Source organism: Oryctolagus cuniculus, chromosome X, assembly GCF_964237555.1.
Source record: "Oryctolagus cuniculus chromosome X, mOryCun1.1, whole genome shotgun sequence".
Lineage (NCBI taxonomy): Eukaryota > Metazoa > Chordata > Mammalia > Lagomorpha > Leporidae > Oryctolagus > Oryctolagus cuniculus.
In genome coordinates, this window is record NC_091453.1 from 133,431,269 (window position 1) to 133,448,372 (window position 17,104).

Consider the following 17,104-nt stretch of genomic DNA (forward strand, 5'->3'; position numbering starts at 1 on the left):
ACACACACACACATATCTGCATCTAGTGGTTCAGGACGCTGCTATCACACAGTCCTAGGCACACACATATGATCACAGCACTCAGTTGGACTTGTGCTTACGATGATCATCTTAAGCCTGCAGAACATGGGGCCTTGGGGACCGGGAGAAAGGAGGTAGGTGGTGCAGGAGACCCCCAGTTCCACAGGGCCCAATACCGCCCTTACCCCCTGATGTCACAGCTTCCAGAAGCCCTGCTCTCCTTGGACATCATTGCTTTTCTGCCCCCACAGAAACTCGGGTAGGCCCGACGGTCATCCTCCTCAGGACTTGTATTAATTAAACCCTGAAGGGCTTCTCCTCTTCCCAACAGCCTGGGACTGGAAAGGAAGAGTGGCATCTCCCAAATGCTCATGTGAGCAGAGGTGAGGCCAGAGACAATACCACTTGTACAAATTGCTGAGGTGTTTGGGAGAGGATAAAAGAGAAACTGAAAACGGATGAGGCAGTGAGGGCTGGGAACACAAACCAAAAAGTCAAAAACATAAAGATTCCTTTTTAAAAAGCTGCCTGAGTAGAACTACAGGAAATGTGTTCGCGAATCCAGATCCAGCAACTCTAGGTGTCATACCAGTCGAGAGGTATGATTATTATGGAGTGGGCAGTGAACTCATGATTAGAGTGTCGACCTCAGATGTGACCTGAGGTTTAAAGAGCAGCATTTGTAGCATGGAATGGATATCCTTTGACATATGCAAGTTTCTCATAGGATTGACTAGCTATGTCAAAGGATATCCATTCCATGCTACAAATGTGCTTCATGACCTCTTTGACATCATTGGGCCCGCCACCGAGCCTCTTGAGCAGCCTGGAGAGCTGGAACTTGGCCTCCAGCCTGAGCATTCATGGGAAATGGATATACTCCATGAGGATCAGCTTGAAGAAGCAGTCGTGGTCCTGGTTGCTGGAGGTGGCAGTAGCAGAACAGTGAAGGGTGACATCCAGTTAAGGAGGTGACTTCTGGGCACTCCAGTGGCGCAATCGGTAGCGCACGGTACTTATAGGAGGTGAGTTTTGCTTCTAAGCCTGGCAGTAGTCGTTGTCCTCCAGCACCTCAGGCAGCAGGTACTCAGGCGTTCCACAGAAGGCCTTCATGGTGACACTGTCGCTGATGCCCTCTGTGCACAGGCCGAAGTCAGTCATTTTTGTACAGCATGAGTTTTTCCAGCTTGATGTCGTGGTATACCACTTCCCGTGAGTGCAAGCACTCGAGAGCCAAGACAATCTGTGCACTGGAAAACCGAGCCTGCGCCTCTGTGAAGACACACCGTGAGGAACAGGTGCCTGGTGTTCTGGAGGACCCGGCTCTCAGTGACTGTGGCAGCGACTTCATCCTTAGCGATGATGACCTCTGTCCTCAGGATCTTCATGGTGAAGCAGTGGCTGGTGGCCTTCTCCCGCACCAGGATGACTTTGCTGAAGGTGCCCTAGCCCAGCAGTTTGAAATAGTCAAAGTCGTTCATGGTCACCTTGGCGTGAGCCTGACAGACCACCATTTTCTTTTCCTCAGGGGCAGTGGAGTAGTTGGGTGAGGTCTTTTACAGGGCCTCATGGCTTGAGGCTGTTGGTGACCATCTGGATAACCCACATCACTCCTCCCTCTCACCTGGGGAATCCACGTGGAAGGTCTTCTCAGTGACCATGGTCCATTGCAGGCAGCAGAAGACAAAGGTTTTGGCTGTGGCCTCTCAGTCTTCATCAGCTACGAGGTAATGTGGGTAAGGTCTGCTTGGGTCTTGGGCATCTCCTTAGACCCAATGAAGGAGCCATTGCTTTACAGTAGGAAGTACCAAGGCCTCCAAGTCTTGATGTATTCACTGTGCTTCTTGATGTATTCACCTCATTCATGATAACACCATGACACATGCAGGAGGTGTCATGGACAGAGCCCAATCTCTTCTGTTCCCAAGCAGTGGCAAAGGCAACAGTAGCCATGCTTTCTCCAAGCCAGGCCCAATGGCTTGTGCAGCGCTGATTCATCTCACAACCCCAGCCCCTACTCCAAAACATTATTTTAGAAACTAAAGAAAAGGGATCCGGCACTGTGGTGTAGCGGGTAAAGCTGCTGCCTGCAGTGCCACCATCCCATATGGGCGCCGGTTCGAGATCTGGCTGCTCCACTTGCAATCCAGCTCTCTTTTATGGCCTAGGAAAGCAGTGGAAGATGGCCCAAGTCCTTGAGCCTCTGCACCTGAGTGGGAGACCCAGAAGAAGCTCCTGGCTCCTGGCTTCGGATCGGATCAGCTCCGGCCATTGTGGCCAATTGGGGAGTGAACCATGGGTTGGAAGACCTTTCTCTCTCTCTCTCTCTCTCTCTCTCTTTGCCTCTCCTTCTCTCTCTGTGTAACTCTGACCTTCAAGTAAAATAAATAAATCTTTTAAAAAAAAAACTAAAGAGACAGATGTTTGGCTCAGTGATTATGGTGCCATGTGGGACACCTGTGTCCCACTTTCAAATGCTTCCCTTCAAGTCCCAGATCCACTCATGATTCCAGATCCCTGCTAATGCACCTTGGGAAGGCAGCGAAGGATGGCTCAAGTACTTGGGTCCCTGCCACCCATGTGGGAGATCTGGATAGAGACCCCGGTCCATGATTTTGGCCTATCTCAGTCCTGGGTGTTGCAGGCATTTGACGAGTGAACTACCAGATAGGCGCTCCCTATCTGTTTCTCTGCCTCTCAAATTAAGGAATTAATTTTTTTAAGCTGAGGAAATAGCACAGTGTTAAGAGCAGAGGAAGAAGAGCTATGATTCTGGAGTGCAAAATGGTATAAGTATTATATGAAACATCAAAAACCTTAAAATGGAGGCCAGAGTCATGACACACCAGGTAGTCTCTGCTTGCAATGGGCATCTGTTCGTGTCCCAGCTGTTCCACTTCCGATCTAGCTCATGGCCTGGGAAAGCAGTGAAACATGGGCCAAGTGTTTCTGTCCCTGCTATCGACGTGGGAAATCAGAGCCTCTCCTGGCTCTTGGCTTCGACCTGGCCCAACCCTGGCCATTGTGGCAATCTGGAGAGTAAATCAGAGAATACAATCAATTTCTTTATCTCTCTCTCTCTCCCCCCCTGATCATCTGTGTCTGTCCCTCTGTCTTCCAAATAGATAATTCTTAAAAAAAAAAAACCTTATTATGATCTTAGATTTTAATCCAACCATTCCACATTCAGCAGTTTATATTAAGTAATAACTTGCACAAGAGTGTTAAAGACTATAAACCTTTGTGTTAAGATAGTCACTAGTTGCAGTTTGAATAGCAGGGTTCCATCAAAATGCAGTTAACTCTCAAGCACAAATGCTCGCAGAAAATGCACATTTTTTTACGTCTTTTGTTTTATTATTACTTACTGACTTGTCTCCAAAGATCCCATCTGCTGGTCAGTAGAAAAGAATGTAAGTAAATATCATTCTCATTGCTAAACAGTCAGTGCAAGTAGCCTTGGTTAAGAACAAGTCTGCTCCTGACTTGTATTATGCCATGAGAGGAAATAGGCCCCCTCATCTCAGTTGGAAATTATGAGATAGCATCTACTGGTGTCCATGGGGATATCTACTGTTCCCCTGTCTTATCCTCTGGTGATCACTGATGCAGCCTGTCATCCTTTTGGTTTTCTTAACACTTGCAGGAGCTCCCAACTGGCAATGGTACCTTAAGCTTCTGTTGGGTCTTCCATGTAGCTCCCAGCCTAGGAGACCACTCATAGTTTTTTCTTTTCTTGATTTTTTAAAGATTTATTTATTTTTTTGAGAGTGTTACAGAGAGGGGAGAAGGAGAGGGAGAAAGGGAGGGGGGGGAGAGAGGGGGGGAGAGAGAGGGAGAGAGGGAGAGAGGGAGAGAGGGGGAGGAGAGAGAGAGAGAGGGAGAGAGGGAGAGAGAGAATCTTCCATCTACTGGTTCACTCCCCAGATGGCCACAATGGCCAGGGCTGGGCCACACCGAACCCAGGGGTCAGGAGCTTCTTCCAGGTCTCCCACATGGGTGGCAGGGGCCCAAGGACTTGAACCATCTTCTGCTGCTTTCCCAGGCTCATTAGTAGGGAGCTGGATAGGAAGTTGAGCAGCCAGAACATGAACTGGTACCCATATGGGAATACTTCCATTGCAGAAGGCTTTGTCCACTACGCCACAATGCCGGCCCCAACTCCAGTTTTACTAAGGTGTAATTGGTAAGTAAAATTGTATCTGTTTAAGATGTACATTGTGATGATTAATATACATATGTATTGTGAAATGATCACCACAATAAAGATACTTAACACATACATCACCATTTTCCGTGCAAATTGGACCATAACAGAGCAGGGTGCCTAATTTATATTAAGTTAAACTCTGCCACAAGGGACAAGAAGGTTATTACATGAGAATAATGATAAAGGGATCAAGTCATCTAGAAGACCTAACAATTGTATAAATGCATCCAACATTGCAACACCTACATATATAAAGCAAATATTCATATAACTGAAGGAGGAAACTGGCAACTTCCAATCCGTAATGGAATCCCATCTGCTCTCCCTTACCAATAGTTCCAGAGTCAGACACATCCTACGGTTTTGTTGTCACCTCATCTTGGACTCCGTGTGTCTGTCCTGGCTCCCCCATATTGTCAACTTGGCAGCTAAGATGACCCTTCCAAAAGAAAACACATCTCTGCTCTCATCTAGACATTGCACTGGCTCCCCTGTCAGCCCTGGGAAGAGTGGGGAGTAGCATCTGGCTCACTGTGTCTATGGATTGAATGATTTTAAACTCAGAACAGCAAAAAGGAAAAGCAAATTAATGATTTTTAAAACTATTACTTGTAGGGCTGGCACTGTGGTACAGCAGGTTAAAGTTCTGGCCTGCAATGCTGGCATCCCATAGGGGTACCAATTTGAGTCCTGGCTGCTCCGCTTCTAATCCAGCTCCCTGCTTATGCTCCTGGGAAAGCAGCAGAGGATGGCTCAAGTCGTTGGCCCCTGTACCCACATGGGATATCTGGAAGAAGCTCCTGGCTCCCGGCTTCAGATCAGCTCAACTCCCTCTGTTGTGGTCATTTGGGCAGTGAACCAGCGGATGGAAGATCTCTTTCTCTCTGTCTCTACCTCTCTCTGTAACTCTTTCAAATAAATAAAATAAATACTTTAAAAATATTACTTGTGTTAGATTGATAATAATGAATATACACACTTTAAATAATGATTGTACGAGGAGGTGGTTAAGTGACTTACGTCACACCCACTACAAAATATCAGTATGAGAAATTTTGCATATTATATTCCCTCATATTTAGCCTGTTAAAAGGTCCTTAGAAGTTCTGGAAGAAAGACATGTATTTAAATATGTTGAATCTGGCATTTCCCAAACTCAATTGACCAAAGAGTCTTCTTATTTCATAACATTTATTAAAACAGAAACAAGTTTGAAAGGAAATACACCAAAATGTTAACAGTGCTTATTTCTGGGTGATGGGTTTATGGGTATTTTTTGCTTCTTTCTGTATTTTATGACGGCTTTTTGTAATAAAGTTTGTATTACTTTTATAACCAAAGCAATAATAAAGCTAGCTACATTTTTCAATAGTATCCTTTGAGGGAGAAAAAGAACGCAGGGGTGGGCATTTGGCCTAGTGATTTACATGCAGCTTAAGACACACACATCCTACATTGGAAGAATTTTTAATTTGACAGTGGCTCCTGATTCCAGTTTCCTGCTGCTGTGCACTCTTGGAGGCAGTGGTGATGGCTCAAAAAGTTGGGTAGCTGGCACCAACTTGGGAGACCTAGATGGAGTTCCCAGTTTCCAGCTTCAGCTCTGGCCCAGTTCTGCCTGCTGTTGTGGGCATTTGGGAAGAGAGGATGGAATCCCTCTCTGGCTCCCTCTGTAATTCTGTCAAATAAATAATTTTTTTTTAAAAAAAAGCAAAGGTAATTTAAGGTGGAAAACAATTTAATTTTAACAAATGGTTGCTCCCTCATTTTAAGCAAATAGACTACTCTCCACTGTCTTGAAATACAGCAAATCAAACACGATGCTTGTCCTATGGAATCTCCCAGTTCTTCATTGGACTGGCTCACCTACAAGAAAACTGGATAAGAAAGATAAAATGGTGAATTTTGAATTGCGTTTAAATTCCTATATACTTTATTGATCTGCATGCTGTTATTATATATAGTTACTATTAAAGGTAATAACTTTTTCCAAGATCAGATTTTAGCTTTTCTCTTACTATGAACCAAGATAATACAGAAAAAGCTTTGATGAGTTGAAAAAAGAAGAGTAAAAATGTGCTTCTAGTACAACTGGATTTGGAAGGAGTGGTAGAAGTATGGCCAGATAGTTTTCCTTCTTTTGTTTTTAAAGTGACCTTTCTTTCTGCAACATGTATAAAACTATAACTTTGGGTATCCTTTTTATGTTAGATTATTTTGGTTCTTTTTTTTTCATCGAATAAATCAATTGTATGTCTCTTGTATCATTTTTTCCTCTAATTTTACTTTCAGTAAATTCTTTACTCTATTTCATACTACTTGATTTTTCTATCCTGTTTCCCATATCTTTAATGTTTTTCATCATAATATTTGTCTCTTCTCCTTTGTGCTTCTTCATTTCTGTGAAAGTTTTACTTTTTGTCTTTTGCATTTTCTTGGGCTTTCATCTACTTTTCGTTTTCTTCTTTATCATATCTTGCCTGAGTTCTTGTATTTCTCCTTACTGCTATTATTTTATAGGTATGATTTTTATAGTTACTCAATTTATTTAAGCACACACACATATTCCCATTGCAATGTCCATTTCTGAATACATTTATTATCTTGGAGAATCCCTGTTATTTAATGTTCACAGGCAGAAGTCAATGAGTTATAAGTTATAACTAATAGTCACACTTCCAACTTCCCATTAGAAGAGCGCTAGCTTTGAAAGCTTTAGATTCAGCCCTCTTTTTCATCTAGGAACTCTGGTGTTGGTTTCTGTTGAATGATATTGATAGGGAATCCAGGGGCCCCAGAAAGGAAAGAAAAAACATGATAAAACTCTCTAGGAGCCCTAAGGAAGGGGGCGATGGGAGATGGGGAAGCATACAATGAAATCTTCAGATGTTGTTGAGTCTGCTGAAGGGATCTGATTGAGCACACTGCACACATCTATGCAAAACCGGTTACTCCAATGTCAGTTCCCTAATTGGTTCACGTAGCATGTCTCATTAGCATACAATTTAAGCTCCCTGGCCTCCTGATTGGTTATCTTTGTGTGTGTGGTGGGGGGGGGGGAGAAAGCATGACATTATCATTATACCAAGTAATAAAATGTAATAAGTCCTTAAGTTCTATCGTCTAGTAATTTTAAGATTTTAAGAAGCTAAAAGCAGCCTAAACAATTATAAAAGTAATTCATTGTTTTCACCCTTAGTCAGGGATAGATGTTCAGGCTGGCTGCTGCTTCACACCAGTTACAAGTAACTATTTACTACTTTTTAATACATAAAATCTTTCACCTTCATGAACCCATAGGGAGGAAAACTGCTTAATCCCCTTATTTCTTCAAAGAATTGTGTTTTTTTCCTTACTAGATCTAAGAAAGAAAAAAATGAGCATTGACATATATGCTGCTTGGTCTAAAAGGCACAAGGAAACACACAATATATACTTATTAAATTTCCCTAAGAAATAAGAAGAAAAAAATGAACTCTTTGGGTAAGTTCTAAGTCTGTACAAAGAAACTAACAACTTAAGGGCTCTCCTATGTAAAACACAGAAATAACTTAATTATTATAATTAACTGTCATGACAGCAGAGCTTGAGCTTTGCTGAATCTTCATATTCCATGAGTGCATCTAAAACACCCATCCATGGAACACGTACTGATTTCTTCTATCTATTGACACAGTAGCTTTCATGGATTTCTGGCCACATGTCACAACAAAGGCCAAGAGCTTATCCAAGACTTCATCCCGGTTCTGCTGGTAGTATGTCTGGGGGTTGGTCATCTTCTCCTGGGTCTCCTTGTCCACTTCATTGCTGTAAATGCCATGGGATCCTAGTGCCACAGCTTCTTTGTCCTTGAACTCCTTCCTCTGTTCAATTTTGGCCCATACTGCTTCTTTGGCCTGCTTCAGCCTCTGGTTGTTTCACTTGTGGGCCTCTGACACCTTCTCTGTATCCCACTTCTCAACCTGTAGTAGCTGCTGGATTCCTTGTGCAACTGACTGCCCGTGGTGGTGGCTGGAACTCTGAGCTCCTGATTGACTATTATTCCCTGCCTTCTGATTGGTTGTTGTTCTACTCCTCACTGATTGATTATATCTGTACTCATTTTTCAGAAAGGGGCCAATCAGAAAGCTTCTTTGGCAGCTTCTCCCTTGGAGTCCTCCCTCTTAGCTGCTGTGGCAGGATGTTTCTCATTTTCAATAAATCTCGCTTTGCTCATTGTCCCCATCCGTGTGGAAATCCTTCTTTCATGTGAGACGAGAACTGAGATCTTCCCCATTTTCCCACAACAATATCAATTCCTCCTATACCAGTTATTTATAGGAGATTCGCATGGCAAAGCACCAATGCCATATTTGAGACTAACAAAATATTTCCATGATGTTGAAGTGTGTGAATCATTAGTGACTTCTTTAGCCTTTACTTCTTCCCAACCAATTGAGAGCAGCAACTATCTTCATTTAAGACAAGCAAATACTGTAAACTCTTCTGATGCAGCTGACCTGCTAGCCAGAGTCTGTGTAACAGCAATCCACAGGATGTAGGATGAGATATGTCTTGATTTCAGTCCCAGCTTCTTTAGTCAGTGTAATACTCAGCTGCTATATCAAATATTCTTGAGATCTTAGTTGGTTAGCACAACAAAATTTTTATCTCTGATGCCTGCCTCATTTGTATGTAGGTCAAGTTCTCTTCTATCAGGTGATTCTGGGATCCCAGCTCCTTCTGTCATGTGGCTCCACTGTCTTTTTTTTTTTTAATATTTATTTGTTTGAAGGGCAGAGTGTCAGAGACAGAAAGAGAGACAGAGAGAGATATTCTACCCACTGGTTCACTCCTCAAAAAGCCACAATGGAAGCCAGGGACTTAACCTGCTGTGCCACAATGCCAGCCCTATGGCTCCACCATCTTATAGTCTTTCATTCCAAGCCATGTATATGTAAGAATGAGAAATGGTCTAGACAGTTGTGCAGGACATTTTATAGCCAGGCCTGGAGCTCTCAGTTTGACTTTTGTCCTTATTCCCCTGAATAAATCTCAGTCCCAAGGTCCCAGCCTAACTACAAGGAAGTTGGGAAATGCAATGTTCCTCTGTGAACACAGCCACCCACATTCCTCCAGGAGAAAGCCCTTGTTTCTCTAGTTGCTGAGGGTGCTGCTGACAGTCTCTAGTTGTTAGACTGGTTATGTGTTTCTAAAATCCCATTCACCACTGTGTCCCACTCAAAGTCCAGAGTATCTGCATGATATTTGGTTCTCTAAAGTCTGGGCACAGCTCTGTTTGATTAAATGACCTATGAACTAAAGCAAGTTATCTTCCCCTGATCTCCACATCCCATAACAATGATCTAGCAGGAAGAAGATAACCACAATAAATATTCCCATTTGATAGAGGAAGACTGGGAGATAAAGCAGTCCTTGCTCTGTAATTATCCTGGAATCCTGCTGGGCAAACATTGATTAGGCTCAGATCTTGCTTTATGAGAGGCGCTCCCTGGCCTATTGTTCACCCTTGAGGAGACTCTTCTGGTTCATTATTTTCTAGGGCTTCATCTGAAGCAAGGGTTTGTGAGTGTGCCCTCCTAAAGGCCTTCAAAATTGGTGCTCTTCTCATGGAAAATCAGAAGTTTAAATACAGCATTCTTCACAATTTAGTTCCTGCCTATAATTTCATGGGGGCATTAAGTGTTTCTCAAGACCTTAGCTGGGAGTGAGCGTTTGGCCTAGAGGTCAAGGTACTGGTTAAGACACTCATGTCCCGTATTGGAATGCCTGGGTTCAATTCCTGGATCTAGCTCTTTATTTATTTATTTATTTGAAAGCCAGAGAGAGAGAGAGAGAGAGAGAATCTTTCATCTGCTGGTTAAATACTTAAATGGCCACTACAGCCAGGGCTGGGCTAGGCTAAAGCCAAGAGCAACGAGCTTCATCCTGGTCTCCCATGTGGATATGGAGGCACAAGGACTTGGGCCATTTTCTGCTGCTGGCATCACAAATAGCAGTTGGCAACTTAACCTGCTGTGCTACAACGCCGGCCCTCTGTCTCTAGCTCTTGACTCAACCTTCCTGCAAATGCAAACTCTATAAGGCAGTAGTGATTGCCCTAGTGACTGGGTCCCTGTCACCCATGTGAGAGACCTGGATGCAGTTTTTAGGTCCTGGCTTCAGCCTGGCTCAGTCAAGGCTGCTGTGGTCATTTTGGGAATGAAGCAGGGGATGACTGTTTCTTTCTCTTCTTTCTCTCTTTCTCTCTCTCTCTCGTTCTCTCTCGCTTGCTCGCTCACTCTGGCTCTCATTCTCATCTATCTCTCTTTCCCTGTATCTCTGTCTCTCTCAATAAATACATTAAAAATAAGCTTAACTGACTTCTGATCTATTCACCTCCAATCTGCTCTGTGTTGCTTCCTAGACCTGGTTCTTGATCTTGTGATAATTTTGAGGTTATCAGGAACCATAATCTGATGTTTGCCCTCAGCCACCAGGAAGTTAAAAGCACTTTGGGTTTTTGAATTCTGCAAAAACCTACATTTCTATTAAAATTTTAAAAGTTTATTTTCAGGGGCCAGTGTTGTGGCATAGCTGGTTAAGTCTCTGCCTTTAGCACTGGCATCCTATATGGGCATTGTTTCGAATCCCAGCTGCTCCACTTCCCATTCAGCTCCCTATTAATGAGCCTGGGAAAGCAGCAGAGCAAGGCCAAGTCCCTGGACCCCTGCACCCACGTGGGAGACCTGGAAGAAGCTCCTAACCCCTGAATTTGGCCTGGCCTAGCTCCGGCCTTTGTAGCCATTTGGGGAGTGAACCAGTTGGTTGGAAGACTTCTCTTTCTGTGTGTCTGCCCACTCTCGCTCTCTCCCTCTCCCTCTCTCTAACTCTGCATTTCAAATAAATAAAATAAATCTTTAAAAATTTATTTTCATGGGGCCAGCGCTGTGACGCAGCGGGTTAATGCCCTGCCCTGAAGCGTTGGCATCCCATATGGGTGCCGGTTCGAGACCTGGCTGCTCCACTTCCGATCCAGCTCTCTGCTGTGGCCTGGGAAAGCAGTTAGAAGATGGCCCAAGTCCTTGGGCTCCTGCGCCCATATGGGAGACCCAGAGGAGACTCCTGGCTCCTGGATTCAGATGGGTGTCGCTCTGGCCATGGCGGACAATTGGGGAGTGAACCAGTAGATGAAGGACTTCTCTCTCTCTCTCTCTCTCTCTGCCACTCCTCTCTCTGTGTAACTCTTTCAAATAAATAAAATATTAAAAATTTTATTTTCATTTTATTTGAAAGGCAGAGCAAGAGTGAATGGAAGGGAAAGAGAGGCAGAGAGATCTTCCATCTGCTGGTTCACTCCCCAAATGCCCACAATAGCAAGGGCTGGGCCAGGTCAAAGCCAGGAGTCAGGAACTCAATCAAGATTTTCTATATTTGTGGTGAGGACTCTCCTATTTGAGCTATCACTGCTGCTTCCCACCATCTGAATTGGCAGGAAGCTGGAGTTAGGAGCTGGAACCCTCCCACTTAGGTACTGTGATATAATAAGCAGGTGTCCCAAGTGCATCTTAACTGCTGAACCAAATGTCCACCCTCTAACATTTCTACTCTCTATTCCCCTTTTAAAAATATTTACTTATTTATTTGAAAGGCAGGGTTACAGAGATGCGGGGGCGGGGGAGGAGAGATAGAGAGATAGAGAGATAGAGAGATAGAGAGATAGAGAGAGAGAGAGGTCTTGCATTTGCTACTTTGCTTCCCAGATGGCTGCAACGGCCAGAGCTGCGATGATCAGAAGCCAGAAGCCAGGAGCTTCCTCTGGGTCTCCCACGTGGGTGCAGGGGCCCAAGGACTCGGGCCATTTTCTGCTTTCCCAGGCCATAGCAGAGAGCTGGATGGGAAGTGGAGCAGCCAGGACTTGAACTGGCATCCATATGGGATGCTGGCACTGCAGTCAATGGCTTTATCCACTACACCACAGAGCCAGCCCTCTCTATTCTCTTTTATATATTTTTGCAAACTGGTCAACAATTCCCTGACCTCATCTCACTTGGACTTGACCCAACGACTTGCGAGTAATTGTCTTATTTCTCTCTCTAGTAACCAGCACAGAGACAGGCAAGTAATCATCTCTTGGGAGATTGAGATTTGGTTTAACAAAATTTAGTTTGTTTTATTTTCCACAGAAATTTCCTTGTCTTCATATGATTTTGTAGATAAATATTTTGGTAAATTTTCAGGCAATTGAGAATGCAGTTGATACATCATTTGTAATTCCTGAGCCAAAGGGAAGGGAAATTAGTAGTAGTTAATACAATTAATAAAATAAATGATCAGCTGCAAACACTGGTTTAAATATAACCTGTCAGTCATTGGCAATAGATATGGCAGGTTGGAGGGAATAAAGGGAGAGGGGATCATTTGAAAAGAGATCACACAGCTTTTGAGTTTTGTTCCCAGAATCACCTTCCTTAAATTTTCTCTCAATTATGAATGTGCAGACTGGTATCTCTGCCCCCCTTCTTCATGTTCCCTGTGTCCTCTTCCCATAGTAGCTTACGTGAGGCAGCAGAGGGTCCCCATTATTGCTGTGGTGATAAGAAAAGCAAAAATGGCTGCTGGAGGTATGAAGTTCTTGATGAGATCCCACAAATAATTCCTGAAGTTGCTAAGCCAGGACTTGTGCTTTCCTGCATAAGAGCATAGATATTCATTGAGGAGAGGTCTAGTAAAGGATGGGGCTTGGATTTAAACCAAGTTCAAATTCAGATCGTTGCCCCAGATATCATGTTATTACACTTGCCCAAAGCATATGACAAATATTCTTTGCTGTGCTGCTTCTAAGATGTTCAAAGGTTGTACATTTGTTTACAACTGTATCCTTGCAAGTTAAATAGGAACAATAATCTCTGCCCCACATATCTAATGGCTTATTTTGAGTATATGGGATATATTGTGAAAGAGGACCCTATTCTTTACTAAGTGAAGGAGGAAAGAGTACTGTGAGTTGATCTCAAGAAAAGAGGGAGTTGAGCTTCATCAGCAAGACAATTTCCACAGCTGGAGCACCAGAAAGGACCTGAACAGTGTGTGTGTATGTGTGCACATGTGTGTGCAATGAGAACCCCTGAGATATGGATCAGTAGAATATCAGGTTAATTTTAGATTTTTATCTCCTCTGTCAAGTTTTCCATGACCCCTCCCCTAAAGCAACTTTCATTATACGCTTCCATGCACTGGTTAAGATGGTCGTGTTCCACTTTGGAGTGCCTAGATTTGATACCTAGCTCCAGCTCCTGATTCTAGCTTCCTGCTAATGCAGATCATAGGAGGCAGGAGTGGTGGCTCTGACACTTGGGTCCCTGCCATTCATGTGGAACACCTGAATTGAATTCTTGACTCCCAGATTCATCCTGGCCCAGCCCTAGCTCTTGCAGGCATTTGGGGGAGTGAATCAACAGAAGGAAGATCTCGCTGTCGTTCTGTCTCTGTCTGCCTTTCAAATAAATAAACATTTAAAAAATTTATTCACTTGTCTTTGGGGAGAATTTCTCACGTTCCATGGAAGGGTGGTATACGGCTTTGTCCATCTGTGAGCTACTTGATAATGAGGCTGCTTAACTCCTAATCCATGTACTTTAGCAAAGGGCTTGCTACATAGAGTAGCTTGTTGAACCAAACTGAAACAAACCAGAATACCAAGATACTTCAAAAAGTTCATGGAAAAGAGAAGTGAAATATAAATTTATTTTGGTGCAAGAATTTTTTAAAACTCCATTCATAATATGGATTCTCCATGAACTTTTGGAGGTACCTTCATAGTTTGCTTTCCTGTGAATGTTATTTTTCAACATGAAATCACTTTTTCCTGACCTGAGACAGGAATCTTATTTCTTACAAAGAGAGGAGCATTCATTCTGAAAGCAAACATACCCCTTGGGCGTGGCTTTGACCCTGCTTTCCATCTCGTTTTTTCTTGTATTCCAAAGGCAGATGAAGGTGACCTAGGGGGTGCCGCCGTCTCCAACAAGAGGTAAGTCAGAGAGCACAGCAGAAATCCAACGCTCAGCAGCTTCTGAGGTTCCATGGACTCCCGTCCTCGCTGTGGTTGGCTCTGCCCAGAAGAGATTTCTTTGTCCTTAGCTCTGTCCACAGAAACTTGGTAGGAAAGACTAGAAGATGGTGCTTTAATTTTCTTTGCTAAAAACTCCTCGTTTATCACAAACACAAAAGGCAAATCAAAGCAAATCATTATCTGACATTCCCTGCTACACTTTTTCTCCAACTCAATTACTAGAAACTCTTTCAGCTGTTCAGGCCAAAACCTGTGACACCATCTTTGACTTTGACTCCTACACCTTATTCATTAGAAAAAAATCTGGTGTGTTTTATTTACAGATGTATCTAGAATCTTGCCATGTCATACTACCTCTGGTGCTGCCCATCATCATCTCTGTCTCCCTGCTTTTATTTTTGCCTTCAATGAGCAGACAAAGAAATCTTGTTGACTTGCAGGTCATATTTTGTGCTAGTTACTTCTCCTAACTCATATCCTACTAGTTTTCTTATGCTCACACCAACTCAGCTTCATTTCCTCCAATATAGTCTCAGGATCTCTTCCCTCACCTTCTTCAGATGCTGAAATAAATTCTCAATGAAGATTCTCTTGTGATCACTTTTATTAAAATTCTATCACACTCCAAAAACCATGCTAATCATCTTACCTATTTGATTTTTCTCCATAAACCTCATCAAAACCTAGTGTGATATATATTTTACTTGTTTATTTTGTTACATGTTTTTCCTGACTATAATATATGCTCCATGAGTTCAGGACTTTTTATTGGTTTTATTCACTGCTCATAGGGTACTAAAGTATTCAGTGAGATGTTTTTGAATGAATGGATGGTGAATTTTGGCAGATGTTGTTCATTGTATGACTCAACAGTCTTTCCCACCTCTTATTTATTTATAAGAATCTCGCTTTCCCAGCCGTCCTTGCATCTAGGCATGCTTATGTGACATAGTTTTGGACAATGAAACATAATGGAATGTGATGGATACTTTGGGGAAGGCTTTTTTCTGCCTTGATGAAAGAGATATTATTTGCCCTTTGGGCTCTACACTCAACATTGTTTGAGGAGTGTTGTTTGAAGTATCTAGGGTCATCTTGTGACAATGAGGCAATGGCCATGAGAAAAAGTCCAAAGAAATGACATATATTCTGACAAACAATTTCAAGCCAATAAAATGACACCTGTATCTGCTTACCTCTAGCCTGCTTGCTATGAAGAAAATAAATCCCTATTTAAGCCATTGTGTTTGGGCTATTATTTAATATATTTATAGTACACACTTACCTATGGTTTGGTGGGCTGAAAAAAAGTCTTTGTCTGGTAGAAAGCCACTTACCTGAAAACTGACTTAGTACTGGGTATCCAAATAACCCAGTAAATTAGACATGAATATTGAGAATAGAGCAGTTTTCAGAAGAAGCTGACCTATTTCTTCCCCTTCAGTCTCCAGAGTTCCAAATAGAACACCACTCCTTATGATATCACCTATCGCATTTGACTCTTCCCAGTATCTCTATTTGACGACTGAGCACTCAGACATCTTCTGTCCATGCATAAACATCTGAATTGATATCAAAATCCATCTTCATAGTAGTTGTGTCCTCTTAGGCTTGAAGAATTCTAAGATATTTTATTTTCTACATGATGTCTGCTACTGTATTGTTTTACACACTGAAATAATGACAAATGTAGTATTTCATATCCACAGAGCAAGAAAAGATTATTTAACGTGATGGAATGATTGACTATTCAATTGGATGCACACTAACATGAGACAGAATAAGAGGGTGATCAAAAAGGAAGTCATGGCCTTTTTGTAACCCAATTTGAGAGGGACACCCATCAGTTTTGTCATATTCCATTGGTTAGAGATACATTCCTAGGTCCATACTACAGTAACAAGATAGAAACGATACAAGAACATGAATACCAGAAGATAGGGATCAATGAGTTCACCTTAGAAACTGCCTACTACATAAGTTTTTTTAAAAAAAGATTTTATTATTTATTTGAAAGAGTTACACACAGAGAGAAAGAGAAGAGCAGAGAGAGAGAGAGAGAGAGGAGAGATGTCTTCCATCTTCTGGTTAACTCCCCAACTGACCACAATGGCCAGAGCTGTGCTGATCTGAAGGCAGGAGCCAGGAGCTTCTTCTGGGTCTCCTACGTGGGTGAAGGGGCCCAAGGACTTGGGCCATCTTCTACTGCTTTCCCAGGCCATAGCAGAAAGCTGGATCAGAAGTAGAGCAGCCGGGACTCAAACCGAAGGCTTTATGGAATCATGGAACTGCAGGCGGTGGCTTTACCCACTATGCCACAGCTCCGGTCCCACCACATCAGTTTTTAATCAAATGAATCCATATTGTAAAGATTGCAGCATTGCATATACTAACTAACCAATGAATTTCATAAAATTCCAATGAATTTTAAGTTTGGGTTTCCTAGAGGCAGATTCTGGATAAAGATTCCTGTGGATATAATTTATTGAAGGAATGCACTCAGAAGAAGTCTAAGGGAGTGAGAGAAGCAGCATAAGGAAAAGGAAAGAACTTACAGGGTGTGCTAGCAGGAGCATATTTTGCACCTTAGGGGATTCAGCCTTTGTATCCTAGCCTGTCATTTCTTGGCCATGGTCTGCCACGCCTGTGTCAGGGTGAGTAACCCTCCGATATTTCTGAGTGAGGAAGCTTATATGCCTAAGGACTGTCCTCTGAAGAATATTGTAATCAGGAGCCATTCCATTGGCCAAAGCAGTTGAGAGATGGGTGCAAACACTAAACTGGTAAAAGGAACTCTAAGAGATCTGTGTGGCACAATT

General features: G+C 42.8%; 1 protein-coding gene and 2 pseudogenes across 2 annotated transcripts; all 3 read right to left on the reverse strand.

Moving 5' to 3' along the window:
* Window positions 1–979: 979 nt before the first annotated feature.
* On the reverse strand, window positions 980–9,840 carry LOC108175728 (RAC-beta serine/threonine-protein kinase-like; annotated as a pseudogene).
* On the reverse strand, window positions 5,956–15,728 carry SMIM9 (small integral membrane protein 9). Of its 2 annotated transcripts, none has more exons than XM_051836030.2 (4): window positions 15,623–15,728; window positions 14,144–14,324; window positions 12,771–12,900; window positions 5,956–6,108 (listed from the first exon to the last, which is right to left on the reverse strand). In XM_051836030.2, the coding sequence occupies exons 2-4, from the start codon at window positions 14,295–14,297 to the stop codon at window positions 6,081–6,083; spliced, it is 312 nt and encodes a 103-aa protein (XP_051691990.1). In that variant the 5' UTR covers window positions 14,298–14,324; window positions 15,623–15,728; the 3' UTR covers window positions 5,956–6,080. The 2 variants fall into 2 exon arrangements, with proteins under 2 accessions (XP_051691990.1, XP_051691991.1); XM_051836031.2 differs by having other exon boundaries at window positions 15,571–15,698.
* LOC103345413 (V-type proton ATPase subunit G 1 pseudogene) lies at window positions 7,892–8,688 on the reverse strand (annotated as a pseudogene).
* Window positions 15,729–17,104: the final 1,376 nt, after the last annotated feature.